This window comes from Tyto alba, unplaced genomic scaffold (genome assembly GCF_018691265.1).
Source record: "Tyto alba isolate M040663 unplaced genomic scaffold, T.alba_DEE_v4.0 Super-Scaffold_23, whole genome shotgun sequence".
Lineage (NCBI taxonomy): Eukaryota > Metazoa > Chordata > Aves > Strigiformes > Tytonidae > Tyto > Tyto alba.
The window spans coordinates 28,523,444-28,542,279 of NW_024881297.1; the positions used below are offsets into that span (position 1 = coordinate 28,523,444).

The 18,836-nt window shown below is 47.4% G+C and overlaps 2 protein-coding genes across 5 annotated transcripts in view; one reads left to right on the plus strand and one right to left on the minus strand.

The window, feature by feature from the left end:
* The window catches only part of SCN8A (sodium voltage-gated channel alpha subunit 8), a 57,032-nt gene extending 46,111 nt beyond the window's left edge, over window positions 1-10,921 (minus strand). For both annotated transcript variants that reach the window (XM_042796595.1, XM_042796596.1), the window contains exon 1: window positions 10,820-10,921. The gene's annotated coding sequence lies outside the window, so the exon portion shown is untranslated. The remainder of the gene's footprint in view (window positions 1-10,819) is intronic.
* Window positions 10,922-13,437: 2,516 nt separating this feature from the next.
* On the plus strand, window positions 13,438-18,585 carry LOC104355629 (methyltransferase-like protein 7A). 3 transcript variants are annotated; one of them, XM_032996417.2, is made up of 3 exons: window positions 13,438-13,575; window positions 13,641-14,738; window positions 16,306-18,585. In XM_032996417.2, exons 2-3 carry the CDS (start codon window positions 14,199-14,201, stop codon window positions 16,540-16,542), a joined length of 777 nt encoding a protein of 258 aa, XP_032852308.1. In that variant the 5' UTR covers window positions 13,438-13,575; window positions 13,641-14,198; the 3' UTR covers window positions 16,543-18,585. The 3 variants fall into 3 exon arrangements, with proteins under 3 accessions (XP_032852308.1, XP_032852307.1, XP_042652688.1); XM_032996416.2 differs by having other exon boundaries at window positions 13,670-14,738; XM_042796754.1 differs by having other exon boundaries at window positions 13,438-14,738.
* Window positions 18,586-18,836: the final 251 nt, after the last annotated feature.

Consider the following 18,836-nt stretch of genomic DNA (forward strand, 5'->3'; position numbering starts at 1 on the left):
GTCCCTGCCCACCCCCATCACTTCGCCCAGGTTTTTCGGCCCGGGCAGAACCGGCACGTGGACCCGGATCTCCAACAGCCGCCCTGATTTGGGTGGCTCCTCAACACAAACTCTGTTCCAGACTACAGCAACCATTCTGAAAAGCGACTTCCTCAAACATATTATTTTCCCGCAAAAATGACTCGACCAGTCATCGCTCTCTAGCAGACTGATCATTAGACAAAAATTCCAAGTCAGCTCTATTCCCAGGGTCGGGACGAGGTGTTCAGCCTTGTCTAAAAAGGGCTGAGTATTAGCACATTCCTTCCCCTGCTAACACTCCCCTCAATACAACACAAAGGAGGAGTAACTTGGGGCTGGGGTTTATGAGAGCGTGCTGTGGCCAACATGCATGGAATGCACTGAGCCCTTCTGAAAAAAAAAAAAAAAAAAAAAAAAAAAGGCTCCTTCATGTCCTACCAGATATTACTGGAGTTAATGAGAAGTTTCCTTAATGAGTCCAGCATGCCCTGGGACAGGTGTGCCAGGGCGCACTCTGAACGCTTCCTTAGGTAGGGCCAAGACCACAGTGGGCTCACCTCTTCCTATGCCGGAGCACACCACACCTCTACTACAGGGAGTCAAATCTCACTCTTTCATTTTATATATACGTATATATATATATGTATGTGTGTATATATATATAATTACCAGGGTTTCCAATCATTTCAAGCCCTAAGAACTAAATAATTTTAAAAGACTTTCAACTACAATAGTAATTTCTGAAAGTTAAATTTCTGTAATATGCGGGTTAGACAGAGTCTTCTTTGCATCAGATGCAATGCAAATGAGCACTTCTCCATGATAAAAAGAGAAGAAAAGGGAAGCAGACGTGGTACAGAAGCACAGCTGAGAAAGACCTCGCAGAGCTTCCAACCTGCAAAGGAGCACAGACCTCTGACAGGATTTTACACTGTCCCTACGAAGAGCACTTCTCCATCTTCCCCCCACTCCTACAAAAGAAGCGCTGCGAGGAAGTTCATTTCTCTGAGTCCAGCCGCCTACAAACCCTCTGCAGCTTTGCACCTTTTGCCAAGCTCTTGCTCAAGAACCAGCAACCAGACTATGTTGCATTTCTGAGCTACTGGTACCTCTTCAAGCTTTTCACACTCCAGGAGGAGGCCAAGAGAGGAGAGGATTTACAGAAACGCTGCACTGATGCAACAGCACTGCAGTACTGCAGGCTGGAATACAACCCAGCCCTGACATGGCTTGGCACTTCAGGGAGGAACCCGAACACCCAAGTGGCGTTGAATTCAAGAGGAAAGGCAAAATAACTATGAGTATACAACACAGAAAGAATCGAAAAGCTGTACAGCTCAGGTCTCTTAAGTAAGGAAAAAGATCATCAGTAAGGTCAGATCTTTTAAGCTAACATACGCACAGCATCAAAATATAAATAAAGATTTAGAATCTCCAAAAGAAGAATGACTTTCCAATTCCTCAAAAACTATGCTATAGGACTGAATGGTTACAAATCAGCTCTTTTCACCTGATGTTAGTTAGCCACCACTGGTCTTTACAGCCCTTGGCTTTGAAGACTGTATTCATGTGGGAAGAGTTCACCGAAGGCAGAGACATCACCGAACCGAAGGCAGGCTCCCACCCGACAGGACGAGCTGGGACACATTTGCAATGGGCACGCTCCGAAACCAGGAACCACAACTTTCTATGGATTGCAGTGGACTTCATCAATAAACACAGCACAGAAATAAAGGAGCCCTTTTTTAAAAAAAATACCTGGAGATCCCAGCATTTAATATAGTACCTGGGGTACTTCCAAAAGCCAGAATATCTAGTGCAAAGTATCCTTCCAAGTGATTTCAGGTTATTCCTTGCCACTCTTCACTCTGATTCACGTGCAAATCTAAACCTGCACCACACACTTAGAACGTAATCAAATGCTCTTTCTGTCTCAGGTTTTATTTGGAGATCCAAAAGTACAGATCTCCCTCCTTATGTAACCACACAGCGTAGCCTGAGCTGGGATTCTTTTCGTATAAACTTGACCAGGTATTTCTAGAGTAATAATAAAGACACAAAAAAGATGGCAAGAAAGGGAGAAAAAAAGACGGTATCTTGGTCACATTTTCTCCAAAAACATCACAGAATAGCCTGCTGATATTAAGGAAAAATTAATTTATTCTATTCTTGCAGCATTTGCATGCATTTAATTACCAAATTTCCCACATACTGTGAAACTATATAGCAGCGTTGGGGATGTGGTCTAATTGAATGGCACAGATAAATATGTAAGGCCTGAATTTAGAAACCAAAGTAGCTCAGGGACACAGCATAAAAAAGGGAAAAAAATGAAGGCACAAATGAATGCCTGATTTGTATGCACAATTACGCAACCAGCAACTGGAAGCAACCAACTAATCTGCTAAGTGGCCCTTCAAAAAACCAAACCAAACCAACAGAAAACGCAACCACCACCACCTTCCCCCACCTCTGGCACAACATTGCACATCACAGCAGTTGTGCAAAGATCCTGCCCACTAACGAACCCAGAGACACCCTGGTGCTGTGCCGATACACCGGGGTACAAGTTTGCCTCGTGCTACTTGTTCTCATTGTGTTCACGCACGGTGCAGACTGTTTGGCTGCCGAAGGGACAAGAAGCAATTGCTTTTGTCTCAGCATTTGGTACTTACTCTAAGGGCTGGCACTTGTTTGATGTCACTACGTAACAGTGACCGGGGGCTTTCATTTTATGGGATGTTCTTGACTGTCCTGACTTCATTTGTTTCCCCAGTAAATTATCCCACATTAAGATAATGGACAAAATTAGGATGTAAACTGAAAGGACGGGAATGGAATGTTTATTTAATTCCTTACATCAGACCTGTATAGTAGTTTTTGAATCTTGGCTAGCATAGCATTACATGTTCTTACAATGATGAGCCACACTCTGCAGCTCCCACAGCCAACCCCTAATCTTTACCTTTACTCAGCACCACAGACATAACTACCCAGGGTATTTCAGAGAGCTAGTTTTACTTAAAACTCCAAACAACAGACAAATAGCTTGGAACGCCTCAGCTACACAGCCCCACCACATCCTCCAGGCTCAAGGGACCCTGCAGAGCAGGCTCCATTCCTGCAACCAACGCACCTGCAGCCCCTTCCACTAGTGAGGAGCAGCGGTAAAAACTGGAAGTGTGGAGCACTCCAGTCGTTATTGAAGTTAAAAATAGTGAGAGTATCAAGGATTTCCACTTTCAAGATTCACCGTTTTTCTCAGGTAGAAAGAAAACCTCAATAACAACCAAAAATTTTCAGGTGAGGATACAATAATATTTCTTAAGCATCTGTCAGTGTTCACCAAGGAGGGGTTTTTCAGTATTCGTTGAAGGAAGAGAATGAGTTGAGAGTGCACGATCAAATGCCAAAAACCGATAAAAAAAAATTCCCCTCAGCCCAGCCAAACAGAACCAGGGTGTCAGCACCTCTGCTTCTTGGGGGAACTCAGGCTCCAACCTGCCTATTTCGGTAAAACTTTCTGCTGCAGGGGCCTGGGTGGGAAGCACGACAAAGAGGGTGAGCGGGTTTTCATTCCTTTCCCTTTTTGTGCATTTCAATTAGTTACTAGAGGCTATTGGAAAAACATCAAGCATTATCTAATGATTTGATTTTTTAAAATAAAAGCACTAAAGACCTTTACTAAAATCAGTCCTTATCCACATGTTGACTGAATGAACAAATATTAAATTATTTTCATCCTGAAGACCTCAGGATTTAAGTTTAAAAAGTTTCTCTGCAGAGAGAAACATAGAAAGGGAAAATAATTTGCCCAAGGTCACCTGGAAATCAGTGGGAGGAAGCTGATCACAAGCCCTGGGACTCTCCCAGGCTACAATGCTATTAATAATGGGCCCTATATAACAGCCACCTTCTTTAATAATGTCTCCAGCCACCAGAAGCCTCTGCACCCAGTGCAGCCAGCTTTGCACCTGAGAAAGTCTCACAAGTACCCGTTCTAGAAGAGCTGCGGGGCTCATCCTCATTTTCGTCGATAAAGACCCTTCCACAATGGCACATCTGCTCTGCGAAGCACAGCCGGGGCTGCTCTGCATGGCGAGCTTCTTTAGACTAAAAAGCTTGCACATTTTATTTTACAACTGAGTATGGTCTTGCTGGGTTACACAGAAATTGGTAAGAATAAATGCTAGAATTTATTTTGGCACTTTCCACATGTGATTCTTCAAGCTCTGACGAGAGAAAGATGTTGAAAATTGTGACCAAGTCACCATCCAGGCAGAGTTGGAAAAGAGGGGACGTGCTTTACCGAGCTACGGACAACTGCATCAGGAACGACACTGCGCTGCTGGGGACCAGCAGTGCCACTCCCCGTGACTTCAGGGGAGTCCAGAATTTGTTCTGGGCTCCTGGAGTTCGGCGCACAGAACTTCCCGGGGCCAGATTGCAGTGTCACACACACATTTTTCAAAGATCAAAGATTTTACACCAGAAAAAATGCTGCACTGAGGTGCCCAGTTGCTAAGACTTAATTATTTTTTTCTAAATGCTCCCAGCAGTCCATTTACTGGTACATTATGCAATAATCTATTAAATTATTCAAGATGATTGTCAAAATAAATTAAAAAACACTTCTGAGACAATATCTTCGCTTTAATACATTTTCTTCATTTATTAATTCGCAAGATGCAGTCATTCACTGTGCGTCTTTCAGTTCCTTCAAGAGAGAGCCCTTCTATTTGAGTTTTTATATAACCCATGCAGACACACGTGGCTTTTGATTTGAATGTGCAGGGTTGGGGCAGAAAGGAAAACAGTGTAGATGAAGAGTCCTCTGAAATTCTGCTGCATGAGAGCCTAAAAAACTCTAAGCCAAACCAAAATATCCACGCATGGGAAAATCCCTGGCTGGAAATGGCCTTCAGAAGAACTCACTGATCTTCTCCATCTGCAGTAAATTCTGTGTGTCTTGAACAGGCCAATTTTATCAATGAAAAGGCACAGGAATACAACTGCCTGAGATGCAGAAGAAACCTTTCCCCCCTTCGGAAAGTTCTCATGTCACATTTGATGCTATAAAGTGGAGGGAAGAAAAAATACCTTCACTTTCAAGCAATATTTATTGTTTTGTTGCTGGTCATTTTCCCCACCCTATGTAAAACATTGCCAAAGTTTCCCGGGCTCTCGGCTCTAAGCAGAGCTCAAGGGCAGACTCCAGACAGGGCAAGAAAGCACTTATGCTCTTGAAACAGCAGTGGCAGAACTGAACTGAACACACACATCTAAAGGTAAAAAAAAATAACAGAAACATAGGGGGGATAGAAAAGCGCAAAAGCAACAGAAAAATATTAGAAAACATAATAATATTTAAAGATGCTTTAATAAAAACCAGAGAAACTAAAGATCTAGCACTGTCGGCTTTTTCAATCCCTGCCAGTAGCAGTACGACTTCTGGAATATTGTTCAGTAAGTTACAAGAACTAAAAATAGCTAACCCCAGCTCTCCAGTTCCCGGTTAGCCATCACTCAAAGCTGACTTGCATCTACCACCAGTCTCACAGAGGAACTTGGAGATTCAGACAGACTGAGCAAGCTGAAGTGTAACTCTTCACTTCCCCTTTTTAAAGCCAAACTTCTGAACAAAGAATTGTTCAAAACAGTTATTGTGTAATTGTTAAGACACTAACCCAAATTCAATTCCTTGCTCAGTTCGTTCAGCCTACCAGTGACCCATAAAATAAGAGCAAGCTAACAGTTATTCTACACAATAATTTTGGAGGAATTAATTTAACGCTGCGGAGCACTCAAATGGTATGATTACAAATGGCACAAATATGGACAAATATGAAAGAGAGGAGAATAAATCACCTCCCTCCTAGTTCTCTGCTCTTGTACGACACAGAGCTCAGAATTTCTGCAATGTTCTGGAAGACAACCCATGCAGGCCTGGCGTTTCCTTACGGCTGCCTGAGTTATGCTGTCTTCATCTTTTCTCACCACCCCATGTGTATCTCATCTGATTAGACAGAAATCACCCTCCTTTAACGTCAGCTATTCCTAGTTGTCTTTACATTACCATCCTGCTACTGATTTCGCTAGACAGTCAATAAAAAGTTCATCTCCTGCTGGAAACGCCACTGGAATAGCAGCATTTGTTGCTCAACTTCATGTTTCTAGAGCACTTTCCCACTCAGGTGAAATATAACTCAAACTGAAGAGCCTGTGCATCACTTAAGTCACACTAAATCACTAAGGTTGATTAAATCCACAAATGGCCTAAGGATCAGGTATTCAGCCCTGCAGCTTTGTAACTATAACGCCAGGCTCCTTTAGTTAAGCATTAGGCTCCTCAGAAACACTCTGGTTTTTAATAATATTAAGCATTGACACCTCTTAGATTTCCACAGAACTGCTGGGAAGTCAAGATGCCTGTAAATAAAGACAACTTTTTATTATTCTTGTCTTCAGAATAACAATATTCTTGTCTAGCGTTAGTTATAGAAATAATTTAATTTATGCCTGGGCATGCTCTTCGTCATGAAAAGAAAATTAAGTTGAAGCACTGGGGACAGATACATCAGCCATTTATAATGAGCTTCAACTGCTCCGTTTTTCAAGTATCCTTCCTCAAAACCCAGTGCCAGAAATATCACCTCAATAGCCAAAGTCAGCTAGATATTGCTGAGTTTGCCCCAACAAGCTGCAGGAGCTCCTGATCTCAAGCAAGCACCACCTCCTCCCTCAAGAGTCAAGCTGAATGGTTTCAAAGCATGCCCAAACATACATAAATGAGTAACTGCATGCATGTATATTTTATTTGGTTTTAAAATTCATATGGGGAGTACTAGTGAAAATAAGTAGGAGTGTACATATCAAGAGGAAAAGAGGGGAGATGACTTTTAGTAATTTTCAGTATTTTCTGCTCCCTACTTCTCTAGCAATTAAGGTTTTATTTATGTAACTTTAAGACCACTACTGGTAAGATCACAATGTGTTATATGCTATACAATAATGAAAAACAGCACTGCTTTTTTTTTAAAAAAAATCCTCCTGTCATTACCTGCTCAGAATACTTGATTTATAAACTACTCGTACCTTTCTGCTAGTGCAGGAGCAGTATGAGTAACATGGAATGGGACTTACAGGTCTTAGCAAGATTTTTGCATTTTGAAATGGCTGCTTTCAGAACTGAGTGATTCCACAGTTTTGCTACAGTCCAGTCCCTGCTGGCTACTCTTTCTACTTAAAATATCCTGTCTGCTGATGTGCTCCATTAGGCAGGAATTATACTTTGTTACAGCACAGAACTGAGGGAAGAGAAGGCAGAAGCCAAGCTAACTTTGCAAGAGTATTTAAAGACAGTCTTCCATATGACAGAAGTTCATGTGAAATGTTAAAAGCTAGTCTTGAATCTGAGCTAAGAACAAGGAGAATTTTTAACATGCTTCCATGGCAGCCAACCACCTCTTCCTTACTTGTATTCTCCAGCTGAGGGACAGTCCACTCTGCACACAAATGGAATAACAGGGCATGGGGGGGAAGTCTGAGAATTGAGTTATTTCTGAACTCCACGAGATTCAAGCCAACAGTCCAACACTGACAAACTCTCTACCCTGCTACTACTAACATAAACCACCGCAGGCAATCTCCTCTCTGTGGTTTCTTAAATTATTCTGCCCATGCTTGTTCTCAACTCCAGTGCTTTTGTTTTGTTATTTTACTGCACCTTCTTTAATCCAAACCATTTATTTGAACACAACAATAAATTATTGATTCCAGTGTATTTGTTGATGTCAATGGCAGTTGCAGCCACTTTGAGAGGAAGGCAATCGATAGTGAATGGAAATCATGTGACCGCATGAACACGGCATGCCCTGGAGTCACATACGGCCTCTGGGGCCAATCGGCTCTCAGGTCATTGAAAAATAGCGAGGATCAACTGATACGTAAAGCTGTATCACTTTATTTTAATGAAAAAGCATGCTAAACAAGTGAAGCAAACCCACAAATGAATGCAGATGTAATAACAAAAAGGAGGAAGATGATACCACGACTTAGATTGTCAAGCAACTTCATTTTCACTCAATGCTGACTTTGTTTCTGTTTTCTTTCACCTCCTTTAACTAAGAATGAAAGTACACCCATGATCCATTTCTTGCAACATGCAATCACTCTCTCTTCTGACTATCAGAACCCTAGCTTTCCACCTCTGGCCACTAAATATTCACATCATTATACTTGTTCCACCAAGCAGTACAGTATCTATACCACGATCTAGATACAAGCCATACGTATGAGCTTATATAACTGGTTAAATTATTTGTAATAGGCCCAGGTCCTTCCATCCAGGATGAATGACACTGTAGAAGTGTTGACACGTAAAAAAGGATCAAGTAGTCCTTCAGTGATTTTATTTAATCATCCCTGAAGCAAAGACTGGGGACTTTCCAAACACACAGCACATGGAAAACACAACCAAGCGGCCTTACAATTAACTTGTACGGAACACTGCATTATGGAGCGCCGCGATGAGCGCTGACCGTTCGTTTATTACTCTAAAACGCGTTAACTCCTCTCACGTTGCTTTAGAGCGCCCGAGGCTGTTTCTAGATTACAAACAGCTCCGCCAACTTTACATAACAGCACCCTTCCCCCGAGAAACGGCCGGCTCCAAGGCCGGGGGGTGATGGGAGCCGAGCGCTGTCCGCTCCGGCACCCACCCCGGGAGCTGTCCCCTTCAGCACCACCCCGGGAGCTGTCCCCTTCAGCACCACCCCGGGAGCTGTCCCCTTCAGCACCACCCCCCGGAGCTGTCCGCTCCAGCACCCCCCGCCCGCAGCCAACGCGGTTCTACCGGCACCAGCGCGGATCTACCGGCACCAACGCGGATCTACCGGCACCTCGGGCATCGCCTACAACCTTCTCCTGGGAAAACGCGGGGTAAAAGCGAGAGGAAGTCGCCCCCCCCCCCCCCCCGGGCCGCTGCTCGCCCTGGGAGGAAGTGCTCCAAGGCAGCCGCCATTGGGGTTGCCTCCTGCACAGCCCGTGTCCTGGGTTGTGGTCTCCTTTTAGGAGCGTATCCATCACGGACACAGAAAATAAGCGCTCCTGTGCAAGAATATTTCCAGGCCCCCTCCCTCCCAGACAGGACTGCCAGCCATCACCCATGAGAAAACCACTGATGTAATGCTCTCTTCCCTTTATGCCTCTAAAGACACCAGTAAGAGGGGGCAACTGGGCTCCTAGAACACCCTCATTCCTTGTAATTAAATCCTCCCCAGTGTGAAATGAGGACATACAGGTATGGGTCATGGGTTCCCATCGGGGGTGGAATGCTGCAGTGTTACAAGGACCATGTTACACGTCTACACACGGCAGAAAGACAACCAGCGCCCCATAAACTGATCCCACGCGACCCCCCTGCACCACAGCACACATGGAAAGCTGGCGGTGGATGAACCTACCACACCTGGGATCCCTCTCCAAAATCCAGCTCAGGCCCCTTACAGAAGCCTCGCTCCAGCTGTGTTGGCCCTCGCGTGCAGGCTTTCTGCTCACACACACTCCCCTTCCCGTCAGACTTTTAGACTTTACCTCGGATCATCTGCAGCTACTGCCGTGGAGCAGCTTCCCCACCCCCACATCAGCTGGGCATAATTTGCACCAGAAAGGAAGGGGGAGGGGAAGAAGACACCCAGATTTTTAATAGAAAAAGATTCTGAACGTGCAATCCCTTCTCCCCAGCAAGGAAAAAAAATAAAATCAATCTGCCCTCACCATTCCCTCAAAATCTGTGCGGTGGAAGGAAGCAAGAGCACAAACCATGATGCCAACATCTGGGTCAGGTTGGAACCTCAAAGCCACCCCATGCATCTCCCCCACAAAACTCTATCCTCCAACTTCCCCCCCCCCCCCCCCGGCAGCAGGAGTCTCAGGATGCCGAAAAAGGGGGGGGGTGGGGGGATGTACCAGCTCTGCAGCTAGTGCTGAGGGGGGAAGGGACACCGAAAGGAACTCCACTTATCCCTCCTCTCTCCCTCCCCACAATGCAGACAAAGAGCACGGCCCTGAATTTAGGGGCCTGGGAGAGGGGCCCCGCGGGCTCCCTGGGATGTGGGATGGGTGGAGAAGGTGGCTCAGGCAGAGGGTGGGTGCAGCGGCAGATCGCCCCCCCCCCCCCCCCCAGCACCAGCCTCCCAGCCGGGGCAGCCTGACCCCGAGGCCACAGAAGCGGCTGGCGGGAGGGCTGGGGAGCCCCTTTCCCCCCCGGGGGGGGGCTCGGAGACCTCGGGCTGCAGCTGGGAGCAAGGGGGAAGAGGGGCTGGACCATCCCCCACCTGGGGCTGCGCCGGGAGCTCGGCAGCTGCTGGGGCGTGGAAAGGAGCAGGGGCACCCAGGTACCCCCTCCTTGAGTGCAGAGTGAAGGGGTATCCACCGGGGTATCTCCTCCGGGGGGAGGCGGGGGGGGGGAGAGGCTCTCTGGGCCCCCCCTCACCGCAGCCCGCTGCCACTGGAGAGGCGGATTTGGGGCAGGGGGGGGCTCCCCTTGATCGCTCCCCATGCAAGCCAAAAGCTGCCGGAAAAATCGCTCTGCGGCAAAGCCCCCGCCCGGCGTGGGGGCTGGGGGGAAGAGTGTGTGCTGCTGGGGAAGAGGAGGGGGGGGGGGGGGGGGGGTATGAATTTTTGGAGAGAGGGGGAAGAAAAAAAAAAAAAAAAAAAAAAAAAAGAAAAATTCCAAATCCGAAGAGCAAAGGCTGGGAGCCCCCCGGGAGCCCCCCGCGCCGGGGCTGTGACTTACTGTGGCCGCTGCACTAGCGCGTCTCCCGCAAGGCGTTGCTGGACTGCGGAGGTGGGGGAGCTGCAGGAGGAACTGCGGTTGTCGCCATCTTGGTGCGCTGCCTGCGCTGCCCCCCCCCCCCCCCCCCCCCCCCCCGCCCCGCCGCCGCTTAGGGAGCGTGGCAAAACTCCCGCACCGCGCGGCTGCCGTCCGCGGAGGTGGGGGGGGGGGGGCGTGGGGAAACCCCCTTCCCCTCCCCGCTGCGGGGGAGCCTGGAGGCAGGTTTCGGCTTGAAACGGGGCCGCCTCGTCCAGAGCCGGGTTCTGCCTGGGGGGGGGGCGAAGCGACCCGGCACCCCCCGCCCGCAGCGCTAGGCCGGTTTAGTGTGTATCGCTAAGCGGCGGTGCCGGTACCACGGAGCGCAGGTGCCGGCACCAGCGCCGTGGAAAAAAACCCGCGGTGCTGGACAGGGGCTGAACGTGGCTCCAGTTCCAACTTTTAGAGCCGGACTCGGTTTAGGCCGGTGCTTCTCCCCAGCCCGACGCGCTGCCCACGCGGGACGGGCGCGGAGCAAGGGCAAAAGTCCCGCACCAAACCCACCCGGCGTGACTCGGGGCAGGCGCCATCAACAGAGCACAGGGAAAACTTTGGATCAGCCAAATGCTTTTTCTTCCCTTTTTTTTTTTTTTTTTTTTTTTGATTCTCTTTACAGTTTCAGGATAAACTAAAACTTCCAACAGCCACGCACATCAGAGACCCCACCCCTGGCCTATCTGGAAACAGGAGGATTTTACAGAAGAAATTTAAAAAGTGCCAAAATGACATTTCTGCCATCCACGCGGTGATGCTCTCAGTCCGGCACATTTAGACACTGTATTGGCTTCTTCCTCCTCCCTGCGACCTGGGGCTGTCAGGTTTCTTCTCTGGGGTCCTTCCTTGGGACCTGGCAGGTTTTTCCGGGAGCGGTGGAGCTCCCCACTGCCCAGCAGCTCACTACAGAGGTAGAAGTCTACTACAGAATATTGACCTCAGCTACAACCCCACCACATACGCAGATTCCTGCTCTTTCCAGTAATATAGTGAATAAGAGAGTACTAATAACTGACCCAAGTTACCCCTCTTCATCTAAGAAAGACAACTCCTCCTTTATACACCGAATTTATGCCTCAGATGTTACGCCTATAGTTTGTGACTGCAATTTTAGGATCACTTTTTATTGTTACGTACTTCTTAATTCTTGATAAGCTCGTGCCTGCGTTGCTGAAAGAACAACTCGAAACACTGTATCAGGTTGCTGTTTTAGAAAAAATAAATCTATGCACCTTGCAAAGTGTCCTCTTCACAGAATTTTAAATCTCTGCCCTCTGCACAAGGCTTTAGGAGTTGTGTGCTGAGCAGACAAGCTAGCAGGACACAGCACTCTGCTGGAGAACTCATTTATCTTGCTTTAGAAATGACACAGGGACTAAATCCGCCCTCGCTTTATTTTGCTGACTTTTATGGGCCTACCCTACTGTAACACAAGGGCAGACACAACCTAAAAAATGTAGATATCTCAAGCCACAAGTAATCAAAAGCACTTACACACACATTAAATAAGCTGCTACAGAAAGCTACAGATTCTGAGAAATTTTCAGTCCCAACTGGACCTTCCATAGCTTGGTTCTCACTAAGACTTAAATTTCCAGCAGATGTGAAATAAATATAGGGAAAAAAAAAAAAAAAAACAAAAATCCACTGGTAACAAACTGCTGAGAAATGGGACAGCATCTCCCAAATATAGAGTGTTGAAGTGTCCAAACATAACAGTTAGGTCACATAAGAAAAAAAAAAATGCCTTGTCTACAGGGTGCTGCGCCCAGGCGAAGCTGGGGGCACGGGCCAGGCGGCAGAAGGCAAACCGGCCCCGGCTGGGAAGGCAGCAGCACAGCCCGGCCTCCAAGTAGGGCACCCAGCGAGCCGCTGGCAACCGCGGGCACCCGCGTCCCTCCGGGGCGGGCCACGCACCAGAAATACTTCAAGGACGCTCTGGGGCCCCACGGGTGTTATTACAGTTTGTATAAGATCTTTAAGCATGGCGCTTAAAGAACTAAATAGGTCGACACCCTCCGAGGTTGAACAGCGATAACAGAACTCGAAAAGCCTCCCGATTGACCCAAGCGATCCTGGCACAGCCTAGGAGAGTCTATCCCAGGTAAGAGGCATGAAGTTCTGCGGAACTCCTCTGCAGTTATACTTTCAGAGGCTGCCCCATCCACCCCCCCCATCAGCCGTCGGAGCCGCCCAGTTCATTGTCTCAATCTAGGTCAAAAGAGAACCCTCAGGAAGTGAGCACACTCCCAGTTTGAAAGTACTTACAAAGTAATGCTGCCTTGTAAAGCAGATAAATATTGCAACTGGAGTTAATGCTTTTGCTTGCCTGTAATCAGAACAGTAAAGCTAATAAAAATGATAAAACCCCTCTTGGCTTAAAAGAGAACGAAACCACCCAGAACTTGGGCAACAGAAAGAAGAGAATTCTGTAATTCTTGAGCTGAGTAACTGCCTGGCACTGTGCTGTCTCTTTAAGAAGTACACAGCTGCTCAGTACAAAAAAAAAAAAAAAAAAAAAAAAAAAAAAAAAATTGCTTGATAAGGATACTGCCTTTTCCTTATTTCATCATTACAGCCCTCACTGCTCCCTTCACCTTCGGTGTGGTGACCTCTGCATCGCCCGGGCTGTCACACCCGTGCCCCTGCAAAGCACGCAGGGTGTTTGCTTCTCTACCGGTACGCAGGTGAGCGTGCCCCTTTGCTACAGCGGGCGCCAGGCAAAGCCGACTGGAGCTAAACCCAAGCTTAGCAGCTGGAACGACTGTGTCGTTTAAACAGGTTGTTCCCTGTGGATGGCAGGAGGGATTGCCGCAGCCTCCAAGCCGCCTCCCAATCCTTTTGCTACCCAAGTGGACGGCGTTCTGAAGCAAGCTCTGGGGCACCCAGGTGAGCACCGACACCTGCAAGCTGCTGGGAGAGGCGAGCGGTGCGGCGAGAGATAACGGGAGCCGCTCACCGGGGCGCTGGGACGGCAGCCACAAAACTGATAAGCGAAATACTCGTGGGGCTCGGAACGGTTGTTGCTCCCAGCTAACAGGCTCAAAGCAGGCAGGATCTGAGCTTTCAGACTGGACCTAGTCAAGTGTTTACGTGCAGGCAATCCAGAGCAAACAAGCCCCGAGGTTCCCAGGTAAGCCCAGCCTAGCTCCGCTCGCTCCGGGTCCCCTCCCGCGCCGCGCAGCCACCGCGTCGCCGCTTTAAGAGGGCGCCCGGCCGGACAGAGGGGACAGACAGACAGCCGTACACATCCGGTTCAGAGGCGGCCCTGGCAGCCGCCCAGCAGCCTGCGGGACGGGGCAGGGCGAGGATGTCGCCCGACAGCGGCCCCCTCCCCTCCCAACCGCCCGCGGGGCTGGGGCTGGCCCCCTTCCTCCAGCGATGCATTCAGCTCCTCCTCTTGCCCATCCACCTCCTTGCCTGCCTGGGCTTATGGGACTCCTTCTATAAAAAAGCCTTCCCATACATCATGGCCAAGGTGGCACCCATCTACAACCGTAAGGTCTACAAGCAGAAACAAGAGCTGTTCAGCAACTTAAGAAAATTCACAGGCCCATCGGGCCAGCTCACGCTGCTGGAAATCGGCACGGGCACCGGCACCAATTTCCAGTTCTACCCACCGGGCTGCCGGCTGACGTGCACCGACCCTAATCCCAATTTCAGCAAGTTCCTCCTCAAGAGCCTCTCGGAGAATCGGCACCTTCAGCTTGACCGTTGGGTGGTCGCTTCCGGCGAGGATCTGCGTCAAATCCCGGACGGCAGCGTGGACGCCGTGGTGTGCACCTTGGTGCTGTGCTCTGTCCCCGACGTCCCCAAAGTGCTGATGGAGGTTTTGCGAGTGCTCAGGCTGGTAAGCTGGGGCAGAGCGAGGGAGAGCGGGGATGCTGATTTGTGTTGTGATAAGCCAAGCTGTGGGCACTGACCTACATTTAGGATAAATGCAATCACCTGCACCAGGCCAAGGAGGAGTTTATAAAAATCAACCACTGTACCCACTTATCCACTCACAAGTAATTTTCTTTTACGCTGCTTCACCTGCAGGTGAAAGAACCAGCTCAGCCTGCTTTGCCTCTTCCTCCACAGCCAGCAGAAGGTCTGGTGCACCTGCGAGATGGTGCTGATTGCTAGGGCAGGTGGGAGACACAGCTACTCAATCCAGGCAGCCTGGTTCCTGCACTTGCAGCTGGGCAACCCGCAAAAGCTCCAAGGTCAAAGCTGTGTCAGAAAGAAAAAGGAAAGAAACAAAACAAAGCAACACCCCAAAACATAGCCCAAGAGGTGCTGGGAGCGAGGAGGAGGAGGAGCAGAGCAGTACCGGATAAGCAGGATTACTGCAGTACAAGGGTTGAATATGGGGGGGGGAGCAGAAAGCAGCGTGCATTGTAACACGGAAAAATTATTAACAACAAATTCAGTTCATAGCTGTTGTGTATTCTCTGGTAATTCTCTTATCTTTAAAATTTGTCCACCTAAGAAGGTATTTTCATTATAATCTAAGGTGGCACTTGGAAAATGCCCCATTTACACACCACCCTTCCAATACTTTTTTTTCTCCAGTTATCTCAGGATAACTGGGGAAGAGTTTAAATTAAACTTAACACAAATCCTATCCACACAGGTGAGCTCTATCTGTGTAACTAGCCAGAGCCTCCACGTGTAAACGAGCCCCACATGTGGCTGAAAGCCTAATTAATTCCCTGAGGCAATCCTGTATACTCTTCCAAAGCAAAACTAGGGAAGAGGGAATAAGATCATACCCAACACACTCCACTAAGAACAGGAAGGAAAGAGCAGCTCTGAACCCTTGACTTCTCTGTTTGGCCCCGCTGAAAAAAATTCACAGGAATAGTTTGCTTACAATACTAGATTTGCTTTTAATCTGTTATTTATAAACATGGAAAGATGTTGAACAGATGTGGTCAAAGACACGATTAAACATTGATGGGGTTCACAAGGCTGACACTGACAAAATGATTCCGCGCTACATCTACTAACTGGAGCCTGGGACACTACATTTCTGCTTGCTAAGGCTACCTCACGTGTTTTATAACCCAAGGAAGTTAAAGTTTGTCCAAGATTATCCAAGGCAGAGACACAAAGCCAGCGGCAGCAGCTCCTGCCGTCAGACCGTACAGCCTCCTGCACAACCCTAAGTTGGGCCCAGTAAACGTCTGGTCACCCAGTAACAACCACCAGCTCCAGTGAAAGCTGACTGGGAGGCGCTTTTAGAGACTTCACAGTTCAAAACAAACACCACTCAATCCTGCATAACATCTAGGAAAGGAGGCTGGTCTTCGGAGAGGTGATAAAAGGCAGCGTGTTTGCTAATATGCAAAAGATAAAATTCTGCACACTGAGGTGAACAGCCCCTCAGTCCTTTTAAATTTATTTATTTATTTATTGGCACTGTTTTCCAGGGTGGAGCTTTCTACTTCTTGGAGCATGTGGCTGCAGATCACTCCAGCTGGACCTACTTTTGGCAAAAGGTCTGTGACCCAGTCTGGAAGTATTTTGGAGATGGGTGTTCCCTGAGCAGAGAGACACAGAAGGAGCTGGAGAAAACTAATTTCTCAGAACTGAATTTGAGGCGCATTCATGTCACACCTTACTGGACTCCTACTAGTCCTCACATCATTGGCTACGCAGTAAAATAAATGACCGTGAGCACTGTGGGACATGGGACGTCCCTTCAGTACTCCTTTCACGCTTTATAGAAGGTTTTTCACCCTTACAATCAGCCCATGTGCAGTAGCTGGCTACCCAGAATGAAAGTATGGAAAACTTCCTGAGCATCCACCGCTCGTGCAAACTGGGAGTCACATTCTTGCATTTCTTATATAGGTTTTCTGGATAGAGCTCTCAAATAGAGCTGCTGCACGGGAACCAGGCAAACTGGAAAGAAGTCTAGCCAGCACACTTCAGTCCAATACAAAATAAAGGAGGCGTCAGGATCTTAAAGGGTTGAGAAGGGGGAGGGGGAAGAAAAGGAACAGGAGATAGATGCAAGCACGTACAGAGGGCTAAGGTTTTTCTAGGGAATGTTAGTCCTCTAATGTTTCCAATACAGGACACATGCATAATAGCTATGGCATCAGTACGAGCATTTTCATTTCAGTCTTCCCATTATGGAAAATATTTACGAGCAGGCGTTCATTCGCCCGTGCCAGTACAGCCCTCCCTGACAGAACTCTGGTTTATTCAGGGAAATGCTCATTACAACACCACTTCTCCAGGCACAGCTCTCACTGGCCATGAGATGCTAACGCTGGCAGCGCAGATTTAACTTGAAACAGCCACCTAGAAAGCAAAAAATGGAACTTCTCTTTACATTGGGAGAAAATTGGCATATAATAAATCAGATGACAGAAATCTCACCTGTGCTGTAAAATGCTGTTACTAGATCAGCCATGTCCTCAAAGCCCTTTTGTCATGCATTACTAACATGTTGTACCTATTCTTAAACTCCTCATTTTCTCCTCTCCCTCCAATCTAGATAACACCTTAGAGAGGTCTCTTAAAAGCAAGAAGTTTCGTTAGAAATGTTTTCCAGTGAAACTCCCCTAGGACACCAAGAGAAGGTGCTGCTCTCTCGGCCCCTGTTTAACCTTTCCTCTGATTTCCTGCAGTATAGGAGCAAGGAATTAAAACCTGGTGGAGATTTTACTTATAACAAAATAATGGATTAATGTCTTTATTTTGTGCTCCATACACATCCAACTGGTCTACGCAGAAAGTAATTCCCATTGTTCAAATTTGTTTCTCTAGTGTAGTTGCCACAAGGTGGAGGTATGAAGGTATGATAACAGAGTTCGTTAATAAAGCAGTCTAATAGCAGTGCTGCCGTATGCTAGATTTTATATTTGCTTTATTACCACTAGAGGGAGGAGGTAACTCATGGGACAGAGGGACTACCTATCACTCCACAGAAAAACAAAATTCCCCAATGCAATTCACAACAGAACTGCCTTTATTAGGGACCTTAAGTCCTCCTTCCCTTATACTAGGCTCACCTGGAGCACAGCAATTAAATGCTAGTGGCTAATCTACTCTGCTACCAAGTCCTTTGAAAAAGCACTGGCGATGGCAAAGTTGAAATCATTTTACAGAATGCATTTAGCATAGAACAGACCGTTCATTGTTGACTCAAGCTTAGGAAGGTAATAAACCCAAGCCATGTACTGTATGCAGCGATTACTGAATAAATAAATTGTTTTATCTCTGTTCCATGATTCCCATCAAAGGTCTGAAAGATAACTAAGAAAAGCAAGGTCATTCACTGCAAAGGAGCCCATAGGCACATGTTCTGTGATTGGTGTAATACATACACAGAACTTGCTCAACATTAGTAGCTAAATGTGCTGAAGCCTCAGGCCACAAGCTGTGGACTTTCACCTGGTCATGTAAAAGGCCCCAGAGCTGGCTCAAGCCAAAAGATAAAGAAGCTAAGTCATTAACAGAAGCTGCAACTTTAGAGATAAGGAAAGAAACCGCCTGCCTAGAGACAATGAAAGAACCCAGTGAAGAACAGGCAGACCCCAGACCCTAATACCACTACTGGTCTGAACTACTGTGTGAGGGGGGGGGAAATCTAGATTGTAGGGGTATAATTGCCCAGGGATTTCTTTGTTCAGGGTCCCTCTTTAGAGGCACCCAGCTTGAACTGTAGTGCTATTAATAAAAAGGACTTGATAAAACAATCTCCTTTTGGCTTATTGATTCAGCGTAAACCTAAAGTGGAAGCCTGTTATGGTGGCTGGCATGGGTCATTTCCAAAACATGCATACCAAAGTGTTTTAGGTGTTCACAAAGTGGAAAGACTGAAAACTGCCGTTGCAGAGAGCACAGAGCAAGCAGCTGACTACATCCAGCTACCTAGAACAGGGTGGTAAATTAACTCTTAAACAAATGTGTGTTTTAACTGAAATGTTAATCAGACTCCTCATGAAAC

Bases quoted from the DNA above. Each gene is read 5' to 3' on its own strand.
- LOC104355629 (XM_042796754.1), top strand. From the start codon at position 14,199: ATGTCGCCCGACAGCGGCCCCCTCCCCTCCCAACCGCCCGCGGGGCTG. The intron at 14,739-16,305 runs GTAAGCTGGGGC...ACTGTTTTCCAG, and splicing joins TTTTGCGAGTGCTCAGGCTG to GGTGGAGCTTTCTACTTCTT.